Below are 25795 nucleotides of genomic sequence, written 5' to 3'. Positions count from 1 at the left end.
TAGTAACAATAATAGTTGGAATCACTATTTATACAGCTACATAAATATGTAAATGTGGCAATATTTTCGATCACATAAACATTGCATTCCTCATGGTAATCTCTCCTATCCCGGCAGCAGTGAATTCTCAAGGCATACAAACGGTATGGGTGAATGATTACTATGCTATCAAGGGGTCCTGGTTTCGATTCCCGCTTGGGGATACACTTCAGTGTTTCGAATTTCATTTTAAACGTCAGATCAATCTTATTCAGTCTATTCAGACTTGGTTACCTTTTATACGCATCTTTCCAAGGAAACAGCATATGTTACTAGTAGTATTTTTTCTTCTACGGTAAAGATACCTCATCTCTTCCAGCCACGAGAAAAACAGTAGAGCAGAGAAAGCCGCAAACAAGTCAGTACTTGAATATCAGGCAAGCGACAGAGATATTTGAGGCATGTTTTATTGTGAAACCAGTGTCTGGGTAATTGGAAACTGAACCTAAACTAGTCTCCAACAAAACCACTGATTTTTTTTATTATTAAATGGATCTCCATTTGATATGTACCACCCTCTATTTGATTAAACCCACACTAAACTTAACAGAGGTTATAGGTTTCATCTCTTAAATTATGCAAATGAATTGAGTTTTAAAACATCATAAAGAAAGCTCGTTCAGCTTGGAAATAATAAATACCATATATTTCTTAAAAACACTTTGGTAGGCAATTCAGCAACACCCTGTATGAGTTTGCCCTACGTGCATACCGACTGCCCTAATATCAAAATATAATTGTTCGCAATGAAAAACCAGTGCTTCAAAGTTAAGTGCACAAATTTGCGAAATATCCTCAGCTGTCGTATGAAATACGAACTAAACAACGTCAGCAGTATCGAATATATCGATTTATAGTGCTGAATAACGTTTCTCGACTATAGAGCAGCTTTTTCACGCGTGAATATAGTAGATTACCTTCACATCTCTTGTCCGAGCTTCGAACATACTCAATATGCCACAATAGCATCCATAAAAAAGAACGCGACCATAAATTTGGAACACCCTGTATACATTTTGCCAGCACGAGGTGAGGTCATGGATCGCAGGTGGATTTGCAGACTTCACGAATTCCGCTATGAATAACTGACAAACTAAAGCCACGCATCCGGAGAACGATGACAAAAAAACCTTAGCGAATTGTTATCGATCACCCCCCAACTGTTGAAAACTTCTCCGTTAGGGGCAATTCTCCTACAGACATCTTCACCCCAACTGCAATTTCAATTTCGCTCCGAGACCGGAGTAGCTTCCTATTTATTTCCACGCTATCTGCACTTCCACGTAAATGCACCACAGATCAAAGAAAAGCACTCGCTCTGATTTCAACATCATGGGGTTCGGATATTTGCATATTGGCTTCAATAGCGCGGGGCTAATAGGTGCGGCAGATATCCCCCCATTAAAATCGCGGGTTACAAACCCTGAGTAGCACACAAGAACTCTTTTTTGTATGTTGTCTTCTAATTAAAGGTGGCTTTCCGAGTTTAATCCCGCTTCCCACGTCACGCGCTGCATATTTTAGGTGTTTTGTACGCGTCGGGATAAAAAGACAAGGCACTACACTATCACCGGTGACACGTTTTTTTTACGGCCACGCCATCTTGCCTGAAAAGGAATCCTTCGCTTTAAATGAGCCCTGCCTACCGACATTTCGATCGTGCTTGTGACGCTGAATCAGCAACTTTAGTTATTTACTCCGCGCTCTTGCACAGACAATAACTACTCTGATCGTGCTACATATAGAAATAAATTTATACAAACAATGTATTTATTCTAGAATCGTCTATTACCGTCGTTGCACTGACTGCACTCAAGTCGCCCCTAAATTTCTATAGTAGCTTTTTTTAAAAAAAAAAAACTATAGTATATGGAAGCGAATGATCGATCAACCGAGAGTTTTGAAAAGCGTAAATAATAAACAGCAGCTTATGAGGTATGTACACAACTTTTTGTTACTAAACAGTACAAGAGTATAAATATTTCCAAAAACGAACCAGTCTGAAAATCTCTCTAAATGAATGACAAAAAATAAAACCGTTCGATTCGAAAAGGCCTACAAAATAAAATTAAAATAATTTTAAAAAAATATTTTCAAATACAAACTAAGATGAGTTGTTTATATTTGTCATTTAGTGTCGCTTCTCTGCTACTTTTGGCTAATCATGACAATGAGGATGAGTAATGATATAATGAAATTGATGATGGAACACTCACAAAGAACACCGCTGTCCAGACCGGGATTCGAACCCGGTACCCCTGGCGTCGAAGTACGCTGCGCTAACCACGGAGGCCGATTCAAACTAAGAATTACATAATTTACAAAAATAAAATGTACGATCGCATCTAAAAGGATCTGGCCTTATTAAAATAAAACAATATCACTATCAATGTATTATGTCTTTGTTATTTACATACACTTTGGTTTTTGTTTAAAAACTGATTGTTGACTGTTTCCCTGTTCACCTAATTCTCGTGGTGCCAAGTTCAGTAACTCACTTTAATTTATTTGCAAGCACACAAATGACTGAATTGTTCTTACAAGTTTCCATGTATTAAATCGGCTTTCCAAACAATGATCTGACGAATTACATTTACATTGACAATGCAACAAGTTGTTGCATAACTTGTATTCATGTCCAGATATTATTAGAATGATTAAATCAAGAAAACTTCCTGCAGCAGATTTAATGTATTAATCCGCATGAGAACGGAGCTCAGAATCTTATTTGCCAGTCTCGCCTCAACCGCCGAGCTGTATAGTAAATACATTTTTAAAAAAATATGTCGCAGACAATGAGAAAATCGGCAGTGTTGCAGCAGAACTATATTCTGCGCACACGTTGCGATCTATATATGCGAAACGTTGCTGCAAACCTAGCCTGTCGCGGGGCTAGGTGGGAAGGTGGCCATGTGGCACGAATGGGAGAGGAAAGAAGAGTTTACAGGATTCTTGTTGGGAGGCCTGATGGTAAGAGACAAGTAGGAAGACCAAGACGTAGATGGAGAGATAACGTTGAGATGGACCTCAAGGAAATCGTAGAGATGGAAAAGATTGGATGAATCTTGATCAGAATAGGGACAGATGGAAGGTCTGTGTTGCTGCAGCCATAAACCATCAGGTTTAAGAAGCTAGAGAGTTAGTTTGTTATGCAACAGTTGTTCCAATGATAGAAAATGGAATTACTTTCATTACTTGTATACTGTCTAGGTCGTATGCTCTATCGGCCTCCCCGATGGTGCAGTGGTAGCGTCGTCGCCTGGTAATTCAGATTCCCGGTGGAGGCACATAGTGGTTCGGATCCCACTTTAAACTGTAGGTCCAGTCCCGATTAGCCTTACTTTGCATAAAGTGGTCTTAAAACAACAAATCAATCCAATCGTATGCTCTATTCTGCTTACAATCCTCGATACGAGTACGGAGTTCAAAGTTGCAATCGATAAAACTCATGTAGCAAATCGGTCCAAAAATTGTGAATTATAAGCGATATACGTAAACAATGCTTAAACACGATATGCCACAAACACATTCTCGTCATTATAGCGGCACGAAATGGAAGAGAAAATCTCCGTTACCCTAAATTAGTAGAAAAACAAACGACAGTCACCATAACCCACTGAAGTGACGCGCAACCTATCAAAAAAATCGAAAGCAAGAGGCAGGCAAAACCAGCCTCCGTAACCATTCCCAATCCCGTTATCCTCAGATATCAGACCATTGGATGGGTTTAACTCGGAGCGAAGAATGAATCTCGGGGAACTCTCTCCAATAAAAACACAACTTTGCCTTTATCTTCCTAAATGTCACCCATGTCCCGGCTCCCACCGCTAATGTAAAAGTGATTTAACACCCGGCCGCCCCACGCTGAGCCCGAGCGGAAAATCATCCGAACCAGCGCGAGGGACTTCCTTTGGGGGAGGGAGAAGTTCACTGGCTTCACGCTTCTACCTGAGGGTTTATCAATATCATCAATTCCAACGCAGATACCGAAGTCGCACTTTTCCAAAAGGTCCTGGGGAAGAAAGCACTGGATGTGTCCAAAGCTCGGTGCTCTAAGTCACTGGCGTAGTCAGGCATGGGTTCACTGGGCCCGAAATTTGTCAAATCACACTGCTCTACAATGGAATAGTAACGTCGTCGCCTTGAAATCAAGGGATCCCAGGTTCGATACCCAGTGGAGGCACTTTACACGGCGGTTTGGATCCCGCTCTAAACTGTAGGTCCAGTTCCGATTAGCGTATCTGTGCACAAAGTGGACTTAAAACAACAATTCTACAATGCAATAATTACGGAAACGAAAGTAGACCTTTCTTTGCCGAGATTAGGGTGCCGAATTTGAAAATGACAGTAACTGTTGTTATTATTTAACATAATATTCAATATTCAGTTAAACCGCATGCTTTGTGATTGTTACTGAATTAGGTTACTTTGTCGCCACTTTTGACTAATCGCAACGATGAGGATGACATGAAACTGTTCAAGGGACACTCGCAAAGAACTCCCTTGACCAGACCGGGATTCCATCCCGGGTGCCTGGGCGTCGTACCGCGCTGTTCTAACCACTCCGCCACGGAGGTCGGCTGTTTAACCGTATGCATTTTGACAGCAACGACAAATAGCATATCTCAGTTCATAAAAAAAATCAAAATGTAGTGTTTTAGACTGCACATAATGCGAGACATTGGCACAGGAACAGCTGTCATTCCTTCTGATATCTCTTGAGCACAAGCACAAAAAAGAAATATGGAGAAAATAAAGGGAAATGAAAGAAGCAAGAGGAAAATAAAAAGATACGGGTGTTAAAGAAAATGAAGGAAAAGAAACAGGTGTAATAACTTAATCAACACCATGCTTTTAAGCTCATTTACGCATCAGTTCAATGAGTAAAGGAGAGACAAGCTGTACGTCTAGTTTAGATTAGTCTTCGTGCACAAAGAGAAATTTAAAGCAAGCGCTTCATGGAAAACGAACTAGAGGCGTCTTTGAAAATACCCGAACGTCTCGCCTTTCTCGCTTCAAATAGGCTCAGGGGGCAGGGAATATAAAGTATATAATTAATCTCTTCTCAGAGGAAAAGCAGATAAATTCATCTCCCGATTGCAAATCTTTCAGAGACCTTTGACGCGTCACCGCCCACGCTTTCTGCACAAAACATTCCCGGAGGCAGAGACTGAAACGAAATACCCGTCGGCAAATTTGCAGGCGCGGAGCCGTGTCAGGACTCGCAACAGCCCAATGAGAGCGGTGCAGATCGTTTCAGACCCATTTAAGCATCAGTTCAATCTGGTACTTTGCGCCCGTAATGCGGCTCATCCTTTCATAAACTGCGTGCAATGTTGTGCGCGAGTATGGCTGGGTTCGGGCGCTGACACTTTTTTCACGGGCGGAAAAAGGGTAGGGATCGACACCGAACACTTACGTCACATCAATAGCAGGAACCGAAATTTGCGGTCGAAATTCTTACACCGGGTTTTTGTCTAAGGTTGTACAGTCACAAAAAAAGGGGTTGCAGTGCCCCACTGAAAGTCCAAAAGGTCGTTACGACCCAGACGTATCCGTGACTGTCTGCCAATCAGCATCTTCGATGTGTGGTAAAAACCGTGATCTCTCCAAGAAGCCGTAAGGACAAGGAAATATAATATTTAATGAATTGCAGATGCTAAAAGTGCCGACCTTACAAGGCTTGGGGAAGGGGGGGGGGCACCATTGACAAACTGTATTAATTAAAACACTACTGAACATCCAAAAATATTCATGCATGTCTGCTGCTCCATTCTAATCGTTCGGCCTTGAGCTTCTACTAATAGATAATTTACAGACAGAAATATTGCCAAATGTTTTCTCATGCTGTATTTCAATCACTTTAAACAGAGACTCTCCATGCCGTAATAGTCTCATTGTAACCAAGATGTCCCAGGTTCGATACCCGGTGGTGGCACAGATCCCCCCTTACAGGAACACTTGCGATTTGGCTATTTACGCAGAAAGTGGACCTAAACATACTCGATCACTTTAAAATATAAATTAAATTAAAGCTTTTGGTGGTACAAAGATATACCTTGCCCCCTCGGGGCAGGTACTCCTGTATGCGTATGGGGGAGGGGGTGCCTCGCCTTTCAAAATCGGCCCCTATGTCATTTTATTCCTCCTTGCAACTTGGGCAGGCAGAGAAAGAGACTATAGAAATCTGCAATATCAGCGATGTGCGGGGGGGGGGGGGGTTATGCCTGTCTGTAACGGAAAAAAAAGGAAATTTGGAAAAAGCAAATCAAAAACAAGTAATCTTCCATTAAAAAACTCCCAAATACGAACTGTTCGCAAATCCATCTCGGCATCAAAGGTTTGGGGCTGGGCATTAGTTCCATCCAATCGCAATTCACCATCGCCTTATCGATAATCCCCAAGTTCAAGAACAGTGTTCAAATTTTTTTAAAATTACAAATACAGCATTCCTAGGTTAATTGCAACGATAAGAGTACATGATGAAGTGATGAAACTGAGAGCGCAATTCGTGAGACACACTCACGTTTTTGACCTAGATTCTAACCCACAACGCATGGTTTCAAAGTGAATTGTGCTATGATGCCATCAATTCTGCAAATAATTCTTACTTGAATAATGTTATCTGACATCGGATGAAAACGCCCAAATATTTTTGAATTACTGCGGATTGTGTGGCTGTAAATATCATTTGAACTCAACTTCCCTTTAAAAAGTACAGTATCCAATAGATTTTAATTTGGCACACTATGCTTGGCGAAGATTATTAATTTACTTAACTCTCGCAGGGGCAGGCAACGAACCCAGGAATCTTTAATTACAAACCGACAGGGTTAAGAACTATCCGGTATACGAGCGATTAGAAAACGTGGGTCAATTCCTGGCAAGGCACGATTGCTTCTTCCAAAATCTTCTCGTCACTTTGCATACATTTGTAATTGTATTTATTTTTTCTCATTTTACGTCACTTTTGTACCTCTTTCGGCAAACCACAACGATGGCGAGCCGAAATCGATACGACCACGCTAGGACTCGGACCTGAGACCGTCGGTGGCAAGATCCTACGTTCACCATTCAACGCGCTTTGCCATCGGCGCGACATCGATCACATGACTTCATCGTCCTTGCAATTAACATCAAAATGTGAAAAATCCAAAATTTATCGCTATGAACTTGCAATTTATCAATGACATCCAGGGATTACCAGAATTCAAATCCCATCCCAATCTCTAGTTTGCATACGTTGGCAGGCAAGGCCCAATCGAAAAGTTTCTGATGAATATTTCTTGCTTTGGTAGATTGATTTTCATTCATATCGTTTATTTATATAATTAGGTTAACCCCAACAAGTGAGCCTCCCTGATGTGCAGTGGTTGTGTCGTCGCCTTGTAATCAAGGGGTCTCGGGTTCGATACCCGGTGGAGGCACATAGTGGTTCGGATCAGACTTTAAACTGTAGGTCTAATCCCAATTAGCCTTACTGTGCATAAGTGGACCACCCAACAAGTGGGTGAAAGGCAAAGGATAGTCACAAGTAAATGGGAGGAAGTTTCCAAAACCTTCCTTGAAACGCATTCGCCTGGAGTGATCGAGAAAAATCACGGGAACTCCCTGTCTCCGTGTCTATAAGTTTTGTATTACTTGAAACGATGTGTTCTGTGTGAGAATAAGTGAGAAGCTGCTCCGTCTTTTCGTCAGCGTCTATGTTCTGATTAATTTAGTGTTAACATTTTAGTGACTTTTTCTATGTTACGTCGATTATCTGCTACTAAGTTAATCGCTACGATAAGAATGAATGATGGCCACGAAGGAACGCCAACAACAATGACAGATCTAGTTAAGGGGTCTCGGATTCGATACCCGATGGAGGCACATTGTACAGTGGTTCGGATCCCACTTTAAGCTGTAGTTCCAGTCCCGATTTGTTCATCTGTGCATAAAGTGAACTTAAAACGACAATTCAAACTAATGACAGATCAGGATTCAAAAACGAAACTTTGATGGCGAAATTCTTGAGTCGATCACCCAACGCCCTCTGCCACCGAGGCGCTGTTAATTTAGCATTGGGAATGCACAACTCAATGTGCTACCATATTGGCTGCATTGAAACTACACAATCCAAAATGTACTTATTTGAGCAGTTCGTCTATGTTATACAGTCACGGACAATTCTAGGTTTGGAATCGATATGGTCGTTACGCACAAGAAATGTTCGTGACTGTAATACTTCTAATAGCGTTGAACGACAAGACTAATATAGATGACATACGTTACGATATTCTCAATTATCGTTACTATCATTTCATTCGCTAGGTCTTTCGATACTGATGCCAGAGTTGATCTATCAGAACGTAAAGTTCACCTCTTCACGTGGAGTGCCCAAAAGAGGTAAATTTCACACTAAATATACAAATATTTACTACGGTGTTCTACCTCCAGGTTACTCGCGACGAAGAGGGTGGATGATGAAGTTCACGCTCATATCCATGATATATCAAGGATTCAAACCTAGCACCACTAGCTTCCTAGCGCGGCAACTCGAGAGGACTGCTGGTTTCACACTGAACAACTAGAGAGGACTGCTGGTTTCACACTGAACAACTAACTATGAATTCGACCACCAAGTCTTCGACGTATACTTGCCAAATCGTGGTACAGTTAGTTCTATTTTATTTTTGTCGAGTTTATTTACAACCTATCTGGTTGTCATTATTTTCAATTTTGTTATGAAATGCAGACCACATAAAGCTAGCAAATACATGGATTTTTAAGTGCAAATTACTAAATGCTGTCAATGAATATATGACAACTGTTTTATATTTAGTGTACATTAAATGCAGTAGACAACAAAAGGAAGAATCATAACTAATGCAACTATTAGCTTCAATTTGCGCCTAAAACGTTAGGCGCATGCGGGAATAGGCACCTTGAAAAAAATGCGAGATATGATGCAGCCTACAGAAATCAAATAATTTAGCCCGAAAAAATCCTAAAAATTAAACTGACAATAAGATTATGTGTATTCCGAATTTAACATTTCATTTTTATGGCTTTACTTATTCAGTCACGAAATCTCGTAACGTACTCGTTACGTTGATAAACGATTAGTGAAAATAAATTTATTCCACCTTAATGAAAATACGCATAAATCACTGTCGTATAAATTTCTCCATATCACTAGTTCTCTTCTGAAATGACAATACAATGCAACTCAAGATCATATTATTTTCCACTAAATGTCACAGTATTTAATGCACACACACACACGTGAGTTTGTATACATTGCCAAATTCAAACTGCGCATGCGCATGGATTGTGTATCTGCATCTCCATAAGCTCTAAAAAACCTAACCCAACGTAAGAAACAAACACATTTTAATCAATGTTTGATTTGATTACTTACCCCAATTGTAGCCTTCTCGTCAAGAACAGTATCCCTGCAGGTTTATTTGCTTCCATGCATCAGATACTAACGTATTCTAAGACAAACCACTAATAATCAGTACGTAGCACTTCGATCACTAGGTGGAAGCCTGCAACACAACGATGGCTTTCCTTCCTTTCCCTTCTTCCTTGCTGCAGATTTCGTTCCGCCTCCATGTTGTTCATAAAACCTGATAAAAGTAACTCTGCTTTTCGTTCGAACAATCATGTAATTCACACCAAACTTTTCTAAGACATTGCGTACAAAATAAGGTGACGTATTAATATTATTGGCACATGTTTACCGAAACCTGTAATTTTCAATAATTTCGCACTGTGTTCATGAAATATATTGATGTAACTTGGCGCCATTCGGGTTTTATGTTTCTCTTCCGCATCCGCATGATAGATGGCAGTAGCAGCTATTGGAGCAACCTGAGTACAAGAGTTAGCACATCTTTTGACGTGATAAATTGCTTAGAAGCCTGAATAAATTTGTTTTGTGAGTAAATAAATGGAAACTGTAACTAATATATGAGTCAGTTATTAGTGCCAAGTCAGTTGTCTGTTTACATTAGTTTGAGCATACGTCAGTACAATGTTTCTAATTGTTTACCTCATTAGTGTTCTCAAACCTGAAAAGGATATTTTTATTTTTCAGCAAAATTATAATTCAATGAAGTGCTTTAAAGTATCGAGATTTTTAACTGCAAGTAAAGGCATTTTTTTACCGTCTCGCTAACGTATTAGAAAAATGTGATATAAAATAGCCCGCCAGTAATCTACATACATGTCAAGTGTAAAAACAAGTAGGCTAGTAAAAATTGTAAAACATGTCAATAATAATCTTCAAATGTGCCAGAATATTTGAATTATAAGCTACTTTGGCACACAATCTACCACTGTCATTATTTTTCACAAACTTCACTGTAAGTGTTGGCTAGTATTAGCTTTTTTGTGCATATTACTGTACTGCCCGGTTATGTTCATTCCATAGTATTGTATTAATCTCGCAGACAAGGGTATGTCGTAAGAACGGCCCTAGAGACCGAAACACCACCGCTGTAATGATGATGATTTATTATTATTATTACAATTTTCCATTTTTGGAAACAGTGAAAATGTATGAACTTTTTACTGCTCTATTGTGATTATTTTCAAATGGTTTACCTTTTCTTCCGAAAAGGAGACATTTAAAAAGGAACATATCTGGTTTTTGGCATTAAATGTTTTCACATTTTATGAATAGAAGACAACCAAAATCACATCTAAAAGAGAATCACAAAAAAGAAATATATTACTATGATTGTTGTAATCCAACAATGAGCTAGCTGGTTTGCTATAAGGGTAACACTTGCAATTAGTCAAAACGGATTTCTTCATTTTTACAGAAGAAACTACTTACGCAAATCACTTTCTGTAGCATTGCTGAAGTTCCCGAATGTATTTTCTGTCATAGTTTCATCTTTTTTAGCAATAATTCATGTTTTATGTATAAAAATATCGCAATTGCCGTTGCTTCCATGCACGAACCGGATGTTCCGTGCGCTTGATGATGTAACCTACTGTCACTGTTTCCAACCACCCCAAGCCGGACCCTGTGTCTGAGTGGTTAGCACATCGCACTGCGATGCCAAAGGTCCTGGGTTCGAATCCTGCTCGGGCATGGTTGTTTGTGAATGTCCATTCATCAATTTCATCACTCATCCCCATCTTCGCAAATTAGCCAAGAGGCACAAAACGCGAAGTAAAATAAAATAAATTAAATCCAACCACCCCGTGTTTTTTCAAGATGATGTGACCTCAAATTTTAGCCATGCTTGCCTAACCTAACCTTCCAGTGAATGGTTTGTGGAGCTACCCGGGAAAAAAATATAAAATTAATAACACAGAAGTAGGCATTGTTTGGTTTAGAAGGTTGGAAACACTGCATAACTCAACAAAAAAACGAGCACGACATGCGATGATCCAGAACGCTCGCGCCATATTTGGTCTCACACAAGCGAAGAAAACAAACAACAATAATTACTCGTAATATGAAAAATTGAAATTATTTTCATGAGAAATTCATAATTACACCTTATAGAATGTTCTGCAATGCAGAATACGTAAGTAGCAATATTAAAAAGGACGAAATAAATGAGTTATATGTGTTTTGTCTAAACGAAAGTAGTACCGCTATAAGTTCAAAAATGGTGTTTGTCGTGCAACCAGAGCCATTGATTTCATGTTCACAGAATCAAAATCAATAAAAGGTAAAAATTTACTATCCTTCGGACACCTCTAATTTTTTTGTTTCGTCAATTTTTGACATTCGTACTTACGTCTCTGCTTCGTGGAACATTCCTGAAGGTGTATCAACGTTGTTTTGATGAAACAAACAACAAACAACAAACAACATGAATTTCATCTATGAAACATTCCCACATCACACAAAACACCTTCCCGATGTTCGACAATGCTACAGGAACTTATTATGGTAAGTAGTTTCTTCTGTAAAAATAAATAAATGTGTCCGAAGGATAGTAAACAAGTACCCAATGAAAACCTTACAGAAGCATCTGAAAATTTATTTGAAAACACATAGAAAAGTTAGGGAACATTCTGTGGGGATGTCGAATTTAGTGGGAATCTTTCACTGAACCATCTAGTTAGTTACACTGTGCAACACCAACTTGTCTACTTCATGGATTTGGTGTTTGCACTATCTTCTGGAGTGGTGTAGTATGTGGTGTATGATCACGTGGTGCATGCTAACTAATCAAATTAACGTTTAAAGCAGCAGACAGGCATTTATTGTATCTTCTGAACTTTAACACCACTATTCGTCTAGTTGAATGTCATGTCCTTGCACCAGCCTGACACCGGAGTTCACCTACACTATACCGAGTATCAAAAAGTGCAGCGAACTAGACATGGCTATTGCTTGGGGGGGGGGGGGGCAGAGTACACCTGCATGCCGTACTGGCATTTTGATATGGGTTGGAATAAAACTTAATAACATTTTATTTTAACAAAAGAAATGTGTGTCCACGTGTGTACCTGGTTGCCCGATCATTTGTGAACATACCACAATATTTTGAGTAGGCTAGTTCTTATCATGAACACAATAACGATAACAAACCAACTTAAAGAGGACTGGAATCAACCCCCCCCCAAAAAAAAAGCACTGAGAACATATATAATTGGAAAATCTGCTTCTAAAGATATGAAATATTAAAAAAATTCTCGAAAGAAATAAAAGTGCAGGGAGGTTTTAAACATTTTTCATCAAGCGTGAGATTAGTATGTTTCCTATTGTTTGAAAACCGTTAGTAATGACTAATTCAGCATAAAATGTTATAATAAATTAGTTTCACAGTATAATGTTGCTTTAATAAGCTTTAAAAAAAATGAGTCTTGTGAAAAATATACATTCCCCAAAACCTTGGAGATAGCAGTACTGGGTTTGTGGAGGGTGCTGGGTTTGTGGAGGGTATGAATCGGTGTGTTTGTTGGCCTCAGGATTGCAAAATGGCAAAACTCCCAACAAGTCTGGTGACCAGCTTGGTAGTTGAATGCATTAAGTGGTCAATTTTTGATTTTGCATCGAAGTTCCTGGGTTTGAGTACCAACCTGGGCATGGGTGTTCTTTGGGAGTGTATCTTCGCCAGTTTCATCTAATCATCATCACTGTTGCAAAAAATACAAACAAGTCTACGTTAAAAATACTTTTTCCAAGTACACATTTCATAGGAGGAGCAGAGCTTTAAAGACAGGATGACCTCTTCCCCTCCTCTCTTATCTCTCAACCCATTTCCTTGTTAACAGTTTAAACTATTCAAGCATCTCAAGACTTGAGAATACATTATTGTAGATTAGGCACACACAGGAGATGTACTACGTAGAAATTTTCAGCGAAAAATGCAGGCTCAACCAGGACTCAAGCCCAGGTCTCTGGCATACCGTGCCATTGCTCTAACCACTGAGCTACTGAGCCGGCCTGGTCTCCCCTGATTTTTCGCTATTGCTGTTTTACCTGCATGGAACCAGACCGGGTTGGTAGCTCAGTGGTTAGAGCAATGGCACGGTATGCCAGAGACCCAGATTCGAGTCCTGGTCGAGCCTGCATTATTTGCTGAAAATTTTTACGTTGAGAATATATGTCTGACAAAATCAATTGTGCTTTCATTATTTGTAATTGAATCGTAGGGAGGTGGACAGACAATATGTAGCAAGAACTATATTTCATTTTTTGACATATTACAATACACTAAATACTGCTTGTTCAATGGATTTACATGTTTATGCTGTTATGAAGCAGAGTACAAGATGAAATATTTGATGAGAAAGTGTCTACATCTATCCTGTGAAAACATAAAATGTAGATAATTATAAAATTAAGTAGTTTTGATTTGCATTTGTGTAGTTTCACATTTCTGTGCTTATAATCTCCCTAGTTTATTTTTTTCCTTTTTCATCTTTAAAATGGTAAAACATATTTCTCATTTATTAAAATTTATTTCAGTAAGCCTAAATATTGTTTCTCATGTACTGTGAATCCCCTTTGTGGCCCTAATAAAGAACATCTTCACATTTGTTTGTAATCTAGTGATAAATGTGTTACCAAACCGGTGACTAAAGCTTCAAACTTCAAGTTAGTCATGAGAGGTGTTTTTTTTTTTCCTACAGGTGTATTGATAATGTTCATTTTTATTTAAATTTGTGCCATCCTTGCACATAAATGAATACATAAAAGTATTCATGTAGTGAGAGCTTTACTTTTGATGTGAATGGTCCTTTGTTCATTCTATTGTGGACCAATATTTCAGCGTTTAACCAGCATCATGAGGACAATTGAAGGGCTATTCAAATGCAATAATAGTTGGCTCTTGTCTCGAAAGCCAGAAAACCATGGCCATGGAATTCTCGCACTCACTACAGGCCTTACCTTCAAACCATTTCCCCTACGAAGTTTAGTTTAGTTACACCAAAATACAGTACTTCAGATTTATTTTTTGACAATAAAATAGTCCAGTTTTGAAACTTGGTGTACAATTAACTTTTTTTTTGTCCAGAAACTTAGTAAAAGGATGGGAACATATGACTTCATCTTTTTTTCTTTTACGTCATTATTTTACCTTCACGCACACACATTTAACGTCAGATTCAGTGATATGAAGTGGTTTTGTACTTAAGGTAGCAACAACTATTGTGGGTAAATCTGTAAGCATTGCATGCTCCTCCCCGATACGCCAAATGGGTAGATTGCAGTGTTTCAATACAGATGAAATTATTTATTTATTTTAATGTAAGTGGCATCTGCAATTACCTTTATCCTTTTTGAAGTTTCACTTCAAAATTTAAATATGCCTTGCATCTAACATTATAGTACATAGTATAAAAGATTAGTCCTCATCGCCACAATTTAATAAAGAGAAAAGAGATGCTAAATAACAAAATACAAACTTAAGGTGTCTGCTTCATGTGACTCAAAATCTGGTCAGATTGCACTTAGTAGCTTTTGATTTTCTTTAGACATTAGTTTCTCTTGTGCACAAATACACATGCAAGCATCATAGTTACACCAAAGGGGAGATTTTGTTGAAGAAGTAAGTCAATTATTTGCCCAAATAGTAAGTAACATTCAAAATACTTTTCACCAACCTGACCCCTTTAAAAAACTTTCTGTTTGCACCTATGTACGCAAGCACACAAACATGTATGTAATTTTAAGAAAGTGTTTCTGAAAAAGATAAACTCGCAAGAAAAACGTTTAGTTCAAAGTTCAAGTACAGCATTAATGTTTGTTTATGACTGTCACTCTTTACTTCCATGAGTTTGTCATCAATTTTTATCATCGCAATTGAAGTTCAAGAACCAGAAAAGGTATTTAAAAAATGCAAATTTTCACAGCGAGAAAACTGATGGGAGGTTTTCTGTAATTTACCCTTTGTACAGTTTTTCACTAGAAAATTATTATTTCACTGCAGACAAAGTACAATACACTCCTCCTAACCCCACTCCCCCACATGCAGATGTATATATTTAAGATTCTTATGCTTATCAACATGTATTCATGAGTTCTCATACTATACTAATAAAATGAAGAGGGAGAGTTTTTTGTTAATTTTTTTACATATTATAATTACTTTCGTCACTAGAAAAAATATTTCCAGTAATTTGTCTGCACAGAAAATATGTACTTTCCAGTTTTATCAATAACAAGACTTGAAGCCATGAGAGTATATCGTATAATGCATATGTGCAAAATTTGGGATGCAAATTTCTTGGTGTTCCTCTGACAAACTGGTTTATACCTTTGCAGTAGGTTGGAAGCAAGGGGTAGAGGAAGCAGAAATTGGAAATCTTCAGTTTTCTTTTTGGCAGCAGCATCTACCTGAAACTAGTCAGGTAGTTGAAAAGGCTGTTTGTGTAGCTCCTTTCTGCCTGCCTGCTGATCCTATCAAGGGGTGAGAAGCGTGAAAAGAAGTGTATTGCATATAAACTATGGTTTTGACAAGACTATAAGTATTGTTATTTGAAAATAATAAGACATATGAAATCAATTGAACTATCACTGCTAGACTCGCTATTTCTTAGTGCATGTCATTGATCAGAACCCATGTCAGCTTGCCGTTGCATATGTTCCCGATATTTTGCATGATGCTTTCCTGAATAGTGTGTTTTGTTATTCTCATTTTATTAATGTGTTGGTGTATATTTTTGCCAGGATTTGGTCAATTATGCAAAAAAAAAAAACACTTCTACATCAGTAGGAAATAATAATTTGTTTATTTTTTTTTATTTGGTATTTTTTAAAGGCGAACAATGAAGAAATCTCAAAAGAAAGCTTTCCAAGCACCGTTTCAGGCTGCAAAACAGGAAGATGCAGTTTCTGAAGATAAATCTGCACAGAAAAGTGTTGAGCAAAAGAAGAATGGATCCAGTGATCAGGTGAATTTGAAAATAAATATCAGAACTTTATTTGTCAATAGTTGTTATGCTCCTTTTGACAAATTATATTTTTTTAGGTTTTGTTTTGAATTAATTTCTAGAGGACCCAAATGTTATCTACATGTATAACATACTTAAAATGTGTTTTTTATTATCTTCTAACTGTTTGAATGAAATTATTTTAATACTAACTGACAGAAGAAAGCTCTTTATAATATCCAATTATATTTATTTCCATATCAGTAATTTATTCACCAACCTGATATGTGTAATACATGTATTAGAAATACTTATAAATATTTAAGGTGAAATCTGCACCAGTGAAAGAAAGGAAACCAAAAGTAGCCAAAAAGAAGATGATGACTACCAATTCAATGGAAGATAGGCCACTATCTAACCCATGGTCAGCTAAGGAAATTAAGCCAAAGTCGTCAAAGAAGAAAGCTAACATAGAATCTATGGAGACTGCTCATGCTTCCAGATCACAGAACAGTTCAGTTAAAGACAAATTAATTGTTGAACAGAAAGCTCAACCTGTGGCAAGTACTGATAATAATTAAATATTATTTTAATGACCTTGTACCGGGTGACCCAGAGATGTAAACCCATTTTGGAATGAACATTACACAGTAAATTGTACACCAAACTATTATTTTTTATTGTATAATGTGTATGATATATTGCCATTTATTTATTTATTTATTTATTGCAGTCACCATAGAGTCGTTGTCGGTGGAACATCGCGTGTTCACGTATGATGGCTATGTGAGAAACTGTGACTCAGTGGTTGCAGCTCAGAGGTTATTCCGCCGGCACTTCCACATAAGGCGGCATGGAGCAGTTCCAACATGCAAAACAATCTTAAAATGGGTTAAGCAGTTTCGAACCACAGGCACCAGGCACTGTAACTCCAGCTCAGAGGTGCTGAACCTCTACACAGTTAATTGTATACCAAACTGTATTATTTTTGTTGTATAATGTGCTGTGTTATGCCTATGTTCCAGCTCAGAGGTTCAGCACCTCTGAGCTGGAGTTACAGTGCCTGGTGCCTGTGGTTCGAAACAACACAGTTAATTGTATACCAAACTGTATTATTTTTGTTGTATAATGTGCTGAGTTATGCCTATGTTCCAGCTCAGTGTTCATTCCAAAATGGGTATACATCTCTGGGTCACCCTGTACAAATGTGCATGCTAAAATTTGTTGCATTATTCATTGCTACTAATCTCTAGTAATTTCAGAAATGTTATGAAAGATAATGGATTCTTCCAGCTTTATGCATTTGATAATGTAATAATACAGGTTGGGTCCAGAAGAATGAATCAACTTTACACAGTTATTATGACGTAACTATTTATGATAGAAAATCAAACAAGGCATTAATATAAAGAAAAACTGAAAATTTTACTCACATGACATTACAAGAATTCATTTGGGAACCACATGTCACGCTGCAAACGATAATTCCGCTCTTGGCATACACAAGACAGCATCAGGTACAGTCCTGTTCTGTAGTCTCTTTTATACACAGAACCAGTGTCTTTGGATTGTTTATATACTAACGGTACTACCAAAATGTGTGCGGAAATATCTTTGCACTATTTTGATCAAATCAGTCTTCGCTAACTCCAACATGCAATATATCCTCTGCTGCTCAATCGCCATTTTGCCACACTAGCGATCCTGGTGGAGCAGTGGTCAAGCAGCTGAAGGGTGCCAAGTCTGAGTAAAACTTCCAGAGTTTACCTTTGTATTGGTGTCTTGTTTGATTTTTAATAATAAGTTTGATTTTTAATCATAAATAGTTAAATCATCATAACTGTGTAAAATTGTTTCATTCTTTTTACTTACCTTGTATATGGAGCCAGTCTTTATAGAAGAATGAGTATTGTTACACACCTTGAAGCCAGGGAGGAGAAAGTCAAATAAATTTATCAAACAAAAAGTGCATATTTAATAGAGTAATACGTAATTAAAATGCTGATTTCAGCCCAGCATTAGATTTTCATTTATTAAAATTGAAGTGGGTATTTTGACGTTTAAGGCTTACATATACACCTGTCTAATGAAGTCATGATGTAGTGAAATTTATTGATGAAATAAGTGATTGTGATGCATAGATTATTACTCAGATGTAATTGTTTGTGCATTCACGTAAACTATTATATCACTGTGACATTAAAAATATTTTAATTTACATTTTATTTTTAGGTCCAAAAAATGACTAGATCCCTCACAGAAGAAGAGTATGATGATATATTTTCATCAGTAATTGCAAGTGTTCTTGACTATGACTCTATGGAGTCACAACCAGAAAACAAAGATACTGATAGCGAAACAGAAAAAGATGTTGAACCGGAGGTAAGACTTCCAAAGCAAGTGATTGAATTTCAGTCCTTTTTTTTTGTGGCTATTTCATGTTGTGCACACACATGTTCTTTAAAAGTGGGAAAGCATTTTAACGTTGATTGAAACACACTTGTATGTATAGTTTTTAAAGAATATACAGGGTGTCCCACGAACGGCGCAACTGGGAATTAAGAGTGGCGTTACTTTGTAACCGAAACCTGTGCATACATAAGTCATACACCAAATGTTAGCCCTGTCCAAGTAGATATTTTTAAACAAAGAAACAACAAACGGGGTGCACTGTTGTTCATGCAGTGTTGCCAAATGTAAGTGAAAGTGTAAATTTATTTTTTCACAAAGCATGGAAAATTGCATGTCAAACATTCATACGGAAATTTGGACGTCAATTTCAACCTTGGGTAGGTGGACTATTTCGCCATCTATAGTTCAGAGAAGAAAACCGATCGTTTTCGCGTATAGCCAATCCTGAAATGCCTCGTAAAGGCGTACCGGTCCAAATGGGTGCTTTAAAAAAATTATGAGGTACAGTGGCAACACTGTTGATGTTTGAAGGCAACAAAAGGTGTGTTTAGTGATGGTCTATGACATGGAAATACTGGAAACAGGAAAAAAAGAAAATGAAAATTATGGTGAAAAAAGTATTACTTACCTACTCCTGGCAACCATGCAATGCGCGTAACAGGCAGTGTAGCTTTACAAAAGATGTTGAAAATGACAACCATTTTCCCTGAGGCATTCATCAACACGTTTTATCATGTTGGAAGCAACTTTATGCAAAGTTGATTGGTTTATATTGTTAATAGCTGTGCAAATGTTTATTTTTAGATCATCAAGTGTTCTTGGGTTATTAATGTAAACTGTTTGTTTCAAATAACCCCAAAGAAAAAAATCTGGAGACGTCAGATCCGGGGAGCGACTGGACCATAAGTTTTTGCTTATAATGTGATCGCCAAAAAATGCTTCCAACATGTCTAAAGTTTCATTAGACGTGTGATATGTTGCGGAGTCTTGTTGAAACCAACAATCACGTTCATCACATTCCAACAGAGAAATAAACTGTGTGATAAGGTCACGATAAACTATTCCGTCAACTGTTGTGTTGAAAAGGAATGGACCGATTATTTTTCTCCGCGAAATTGCGCACCACACACCGATCTTTTGAGGATGAAGTGATTGTTCATGTAACAAATGGGGATTGTTACTTGACCAGTGTCGAGAATTTTGACTGTTGACATATCCATTTAAGTGGAACCATGCTTCATCCGTGAAAAGAACCTTATCCAAAATATTCACACCATTGTCTCTAATAAAATTTCTAAACCACTGGCAGTATCTTACACGTGCACCTTTGTCTGCTTCCTTCAGTTCTTGCACAGACTGTACCTTATCTGCACGTAGGTGCAATTGTTTTAACGCTCGGTGAGTTGTTGTTTTTGATACACCTGACTGTGCAGCAAGTTTACGAACAGATTTCCTGGGAGATTGTGATATTCTGTGCTCCACATCCTGCAGCACACCTTGTGTCAAAACTGGTGGTTGTCTGTGGTAGGGTTTGTCATTAACTGATCCTGTTTCACGAAATCTGGAAACAAGTCGATATATCGTCGGATTTTATGGAACACTGTTATTCGGATATTTCTCGCGAAACAGTTTTTACACTAGCGTACGATTTTGAACAAAAATAATGTTCCACTATGAACACCTTCTCTTCCAAAGAGTACTTCATTTCACAGAACAATTCTAATCTTCCCCTACGAACAATGTGAAATGCATGGCTCAAACAGTTCTGAGTACACAACTAACTGATTCTTTTGTTCTCGTTCGGTGGGCGCTCTTATCGCATTGCATGGTTGCCAGGAGTAGGTAAGTAACACTTTTTTCACCATAATTTTCATTTTCTTTTTTTCCTGTTTCCATTATTTCCATGTCGTAGACCATCACTAAACACATCTTTTGTTGCCTTCAAACATCAACAGTGTTGCCACTGTACCTAATTTTTTAAAAAAACACCCATTTGGACCGGTACGCCTTTACGAGGCATTTCAGGATTGGCTATACGCGAAAACGATCGGTTTTCTTCTCTGAACTATACTCGTAGATGGTGAAATAGTCCACCTACCCAAGGTGGAAATTGACGTCCAAATTTCAATACGAATGTTTGACATGCAATTTTCCATGCTTTGTGGAAAAATAAATTTACACTTTCACTTACATTTGGCAACACTGCACCCCGTTTGTTGTTTCTATGTTTAAAAATATCTACTTGGACAGGGCTAACATTTGGTGTATAACTTATGTATGTACAGGTTTCAGTTACAAAGTAACGCCACTCTTAATTCCCAGTTGTGCCGTTCGTGGGACACCCTGTAGATTAAATATATAGGGTTGAGTGGAAGAAAAGTCTCCGAGCTCGGAAGGTATCAGTGATCAGTTAGTTTGTATGAACTTTCCAGCCTGATCATTACCAGTGCGTAGTTAGAGATCGGTTTGTTCATTGAACTCTCTAGCCTAACTATTGCCTATTTTTGAGGGAGCAGGAAGAGGTTTATTATCCATTTTGCCTTGACTCATCTCACCCAACAGGTTAATAGGTGCCGTGGCTTGCCCCGAGTTGATATTTTCCTGGAGATGAGGTCTTGCTCGAAAAGGTTTATTATCCAAGAAAAATCTCTGAATGCCTATAACTACACCAAAGAAGACTGATAGACGCATGCGTTCAAAAGTTTGCTGACATATCATAGGAACTTAAAGAACTACAACCTATAATACCTTATGATCCTTCAAAACCAGTAGTGTTAATTTGCGATGGATCACCTTACGGATGCAGAGCAAGACTTTGTCATCGAGTAGATAGAAAAATTCAAACAATTGCATGTGCATCTACAACGTTGTCAGAAGCCGAGCAGCGTTATGCTCAAATTGAACGTGAAGCATTGAGTGTAATTTTTGGAATTAAGAAATTCCATAAGTTTTTGCAGGATCAACAATTTGAAATTGTGTCAGATGCAGTGCTATTAAGTATATATTTAATCCTGATAAAGGTATCTCGAAACACACATCGAACTGACTATTAAGATGGTCATTATTCTTATCGGGGTATAATTACCGTGTAGTTTCTTCATCACATGTACCTGTGGCAGACATGTTGAGTCGGTTACCACAACAAAGTGAAACTCCAATAGACATAGACGCGACAACTTGCAACAGTGTTGACACATGTGATTCAAAAATCTCTTTGAAGGTATTTAATAAAGCCACATTAGAAGACCCACTGTTAAACAAGGTAATTTTGTTTGCCAAACATGGTTGGCCAAATAGATTATCTGTAGAAGATATTCAATCCGGATTGGGTGTTTTCTTCGAGCGACGACGTCTTTTATCTGTGGAGAGTGATTATCTTAGCTGGATGAGAAAAATTGTTGTACCATCCATATTACGTGAAAAGGTATTAAAATTACTACATTGTAATCATGCAGCATCCCATGTTATGAAAGATGAAGCTTCGTCCATATACTGGTGGCCAAAGATGCTCAAGGACATAGACATATATGTTGATAATTGCAATATTTGTCAATTGGAATAGAGGAAAGTAAGAAAAGGCCCTATAAATGAGTGGCCAGAAGCTTCACGTGTAGCAGAGAGAATACACGTAGACCACTTTTTCTTCGGAGGAAAGAAATTTCTTATTCTAGTCGACGCATTCAGTAAATGGGTTGACGTATGGCCAGTTCATTCTCTGGATTCGGCGGAAACCATACGTTGGATATTACAGTCTTGTTCTTACTTAAAGTGAGAATCATAGAACTTCAGACCTTCTGTAAACAAAAGCACGTGTACCCTAACAGTGTTGCAAACTTATGAAGAAAAAAATAATCCACATAGCCTACAAGGTGTAAAAACATTTCCATTTGTCAACAGATCCGGAATAAGCAGTGTATCACTGATGACCTGTTGAAAGTTATTGAATGTATGTAAAAAAAAAAAAAAATGTACATCTTGCCTGGTGGCCGACTTTCAGACTCATCACCGAAGTTCCCTGGCTCGAATCCCGGCATGGGTATTATTTGTGAGTGTCCCTTCATCAATTTCATCTGACGATCACTCATTCTCATCGTCGGGATTAGCCAAAAGTGGAAGAAAAGCAACGCTAAATTAAAAAAAATCAAATACAAAATTGACATCTTATCCCCAGGAGTAAGACGGTTCCGTACCAAAGGATTAATTTTCTCTCATATTTTACTAAAAAAAAAAAACTTGCTAGAAGAATGTGACACACTGAGATAAATTAAGTTTAGAAACCGGGGTCGTTTCATTAAATTTATTTGATGTTTGAAAGTGTTATGATTTATTATTATAGATAATGAAAGTAAGCTAATAGCTACATATGATTTGATTGACTAAATTAATAATTATTAATTAGATAAAATAATGAAACTAACTCATTTGATTTGCTTTATTTTACTTCCCCTCTTGTGCCTCTTATGGCTAATTTGCTAAGATGGGGATGAATGATGATGATATGATGAAATCGATGAATGGACATTCACAAACATTCATGCCCAGGCCACGATTCGAACCCGGGACCCCTGGCGTCGTAGCCCGATGTGCTAACCACTCCGTCACGGGGACGGCTAACTAATTTGCAATTCAAATATCACCTATCCGTCATCATCTCGTAACTAATGACAAATGTGCGTGTCACAGCGTGGTCGATCTACACCTCAGTGTCACACATTCCAGTATCCTCTAGAGTGTACTTCAACATATCTAAAGTTTTTTCATCCAAAAACACACTCGTATGTCCTTTTCATCCCGTTCAAAAACGATGGATTATGCAGAAAGACACCAAGGGAAACTAAAACGGCAACTTAGAGAAGCATAAAAGTGGGGAAAGAAGACTGTAGAATACAGAAATATTTTGAGGCAGTCACATTTTATTGTACGCTACATATAAAATAAAATGCATATTTGCGGGTGAATTTTTAAATATTGTCACATTTTTCTTCTCTCTTGTTGAGAGGTGTTCATTTTAAATCAACCTCCCTCACCCTACGGCCTGCCTTCCTTCACCCACAAAAGTATTCCGGAGTGTGAGGATGTCACCATCCGGATGGTGAACACCTCTGAATTATAGATAGACTCCTTCGTCCCACCCCCTCCCCCATCCCGGAGGATCGTCACTGACAATGTGAAATCGCACTATCATATGCCGACATTCGACATACCACTTCCGTTTTCTGTACTTGACTTAGTGAGAAGTATTGAGGTTGGCAACAGCCTAATAACGGATTTCTTCCGCATCATGTAGTCCGTTCTATGAAAGTACGCTAATGGAAGAGAAACGTGTAAATTACATTGGATTATACATTTTAAAATATATTTTCATTAAAGGTTTCTATTTATAATAATAATACGTGATTATTATATAAATTACAATCGATCACGTGAACAGCAAGAAAATAGCGCCAGTTTCAAACATGGCGACTTCCATGCTTGCAGGAAGGTCTCCCGTGTTTTCAGAGTAGTTATTCGGAAATACAGCCGTTTGAAAAGTGGCAAGAAGCAGGTTGTTCTTAACGTTTATGCGACGTTGTGTCGGTGCTATCCTGAGCAAGCAGTGAACTTGGTGTCCAAGTGTAATTGTGTGTCTGCGTCTTTGTGTTTTCGGTGCGGTGAAAGAAAGGAAAACGACCGGTCAAGTTGTCAGTCCTGCGAAAAAACACGTTGTTGCTCGTATAAACAAGTACACCGATTTTGAGATAAGCGCAATACAACGCGAGGTGCTTTCGTATTCTTTCAATCAAGGAGCCGTCCTGTGCACTGTGGGGAAGATGTTGATAGTGATGATTGATGACGATCTCCCCAATTTTAGCAGTCGACGTTAAATCGCATCCTGTGCCACGTTGAGTTCCTTTTTGGAAAGCAAATTTCACAGACCGTACTCTGACAGGATGATGTCTAGCGCCGAAAATGCCTCAAGTTCAAAAAGGAACTGCTGAATCAAGGTAAGAAAATACATTACTTGCATGAGACGTGCGTAAATAATGCGCTTATTATCGCCTTCTTGTGCACGAGAAACCGAGAGAAAAATAAACAATCTATTTTCATCACCCTGCTTATCTTTGTTTAGCTTCTGCTAAAACTGGCGGTATATTTGTTGCACAAAGGAGAAAATAATACTCTACATGTCAACAATGTTGGGCAATAAAGACTTGAATTTACTGAAACGAATCTCTCTCTCTCTTGTATAACTTTGGTGCTGTCATACTGAGAGAGGAGGGGGGAGGGGGATCTGTTAACCCAGTGTCAGATAAATGGGACTTTTGGCGTAGAAAAATATGTTCATTCTTGAACAAGAACACGTATTTAATCACTTGTAGAAATTTTATTATACTTCAATGTGTAAATTATCAGTTAAAAGAAGAATACGTTTTTCCATGTTACGTAAAATTAAAGGTTGCGAGTGAGCAGCATATGATGGCCGCACCATTCACGAACAGCTGGCGCAGAGTGATACGTTACTCGAAGTGATACGGTTGTTTACAGAGGGTCGGAAGGTTCGTGATTTTTACTTTAGGTCTATCAGACAATATTGTGTCAGATAATAGTCCTGCGTTCAGTAGCCTAACTTTCCAGGACTTCTGTTCACAATACGGAATAAGGCACATAACCATACCTCCGTACCATAGTCCGAGTAACGGAATGGCCGAGAGATATAATCGCACCGTTAAAGACCACTTGAGAAAATTGGTATTGGAACACCCCAATTTAAGTTCATTACAAATGGACGCGAGGATCGCGGAAGTTCTTCTGTTTTTGAGAAATTCCAGATTAGGAGAAACTCAATTGTGTCAAAGTTTGCCTTCTGCTTCCATGTTGCAATTTCAACCAAGACACTGGTGGATGGTAACAGATATGACTGAGCGGGAAAGGAGAGTGGATCACCTACCATTTCTTGGATCACGGCGGGGCCGAGTAGAGAGGAAGAGACTTGACAAAACTTATCTTGCATATCTTCCGAATGATC

The 25795-nt window shown here is 38.2% G+C and overlaps 2 protein-coding genes across 2 annotated transcripts in view; one reads left to right on the top strand and one right to left on the bottom strand.

Annotated features, from left to right (window-relative positions):
• Positions 1–9606, bottom strand: part of LOC145986545 (7SK snRNA methylphosphate capping enzyme-like) — a 159974-nt gene extending 150368 nt beyond the window's left edge. The window contains exon 1 of the mRNA XM_083120671.1: positions 9443–9606. The gene's annotated coding sequence lies outside the window, so the exon portion shown is untranslated. The remainder of the gene's footprint in view (positions 1–9442) is intronic.
• Positions 9607–9870: 264 nt separating this feature from the next.
• The window catches only part of LOC145987184 (uncharacterized), a 60815-nt gene continuing 44890 nt past the window's right edge, over positions 9871–25795 (top strand). Inside the window, exons 1-4 of the mRNA XM_083121697.1 lie at positions 9871–9964; positions 16266–16398; positions 16704–16937; positions 18610–18759. Coding sequence (XP_082977823.1) covers positions 16273–16398; positions 16704–16937; positions 18610–18759 — 510 coding nt within the window. The 5' untranslated portion in view covers positions 9871–9964; positions 16266–16272. The remainder of the gene's footprint in view (positions 9965–16265; positions 16399–16703; positions 16938–18609; positions 18760–25795) is intronic.

The sequence above is a fragment of the Lepisma saccharinum genome, chromosome 4, assembly GCF_977018435.1.
Source record: "Lepisma saccharinum chromosome 4, izLepSacc3.1, whole genome shotgun sequence".
NCBI lineage: Eukaryota > Metazoa > Arthropoda > Insecta > Zygentoma > Lepismatidae > Lepisma > Lepisma saccharinum.
The sequence above is the reverse complement of the archived record's forward strand: the minus strand, read 5'-3'. Positions and strand labels throughout refer to the sequence as shown.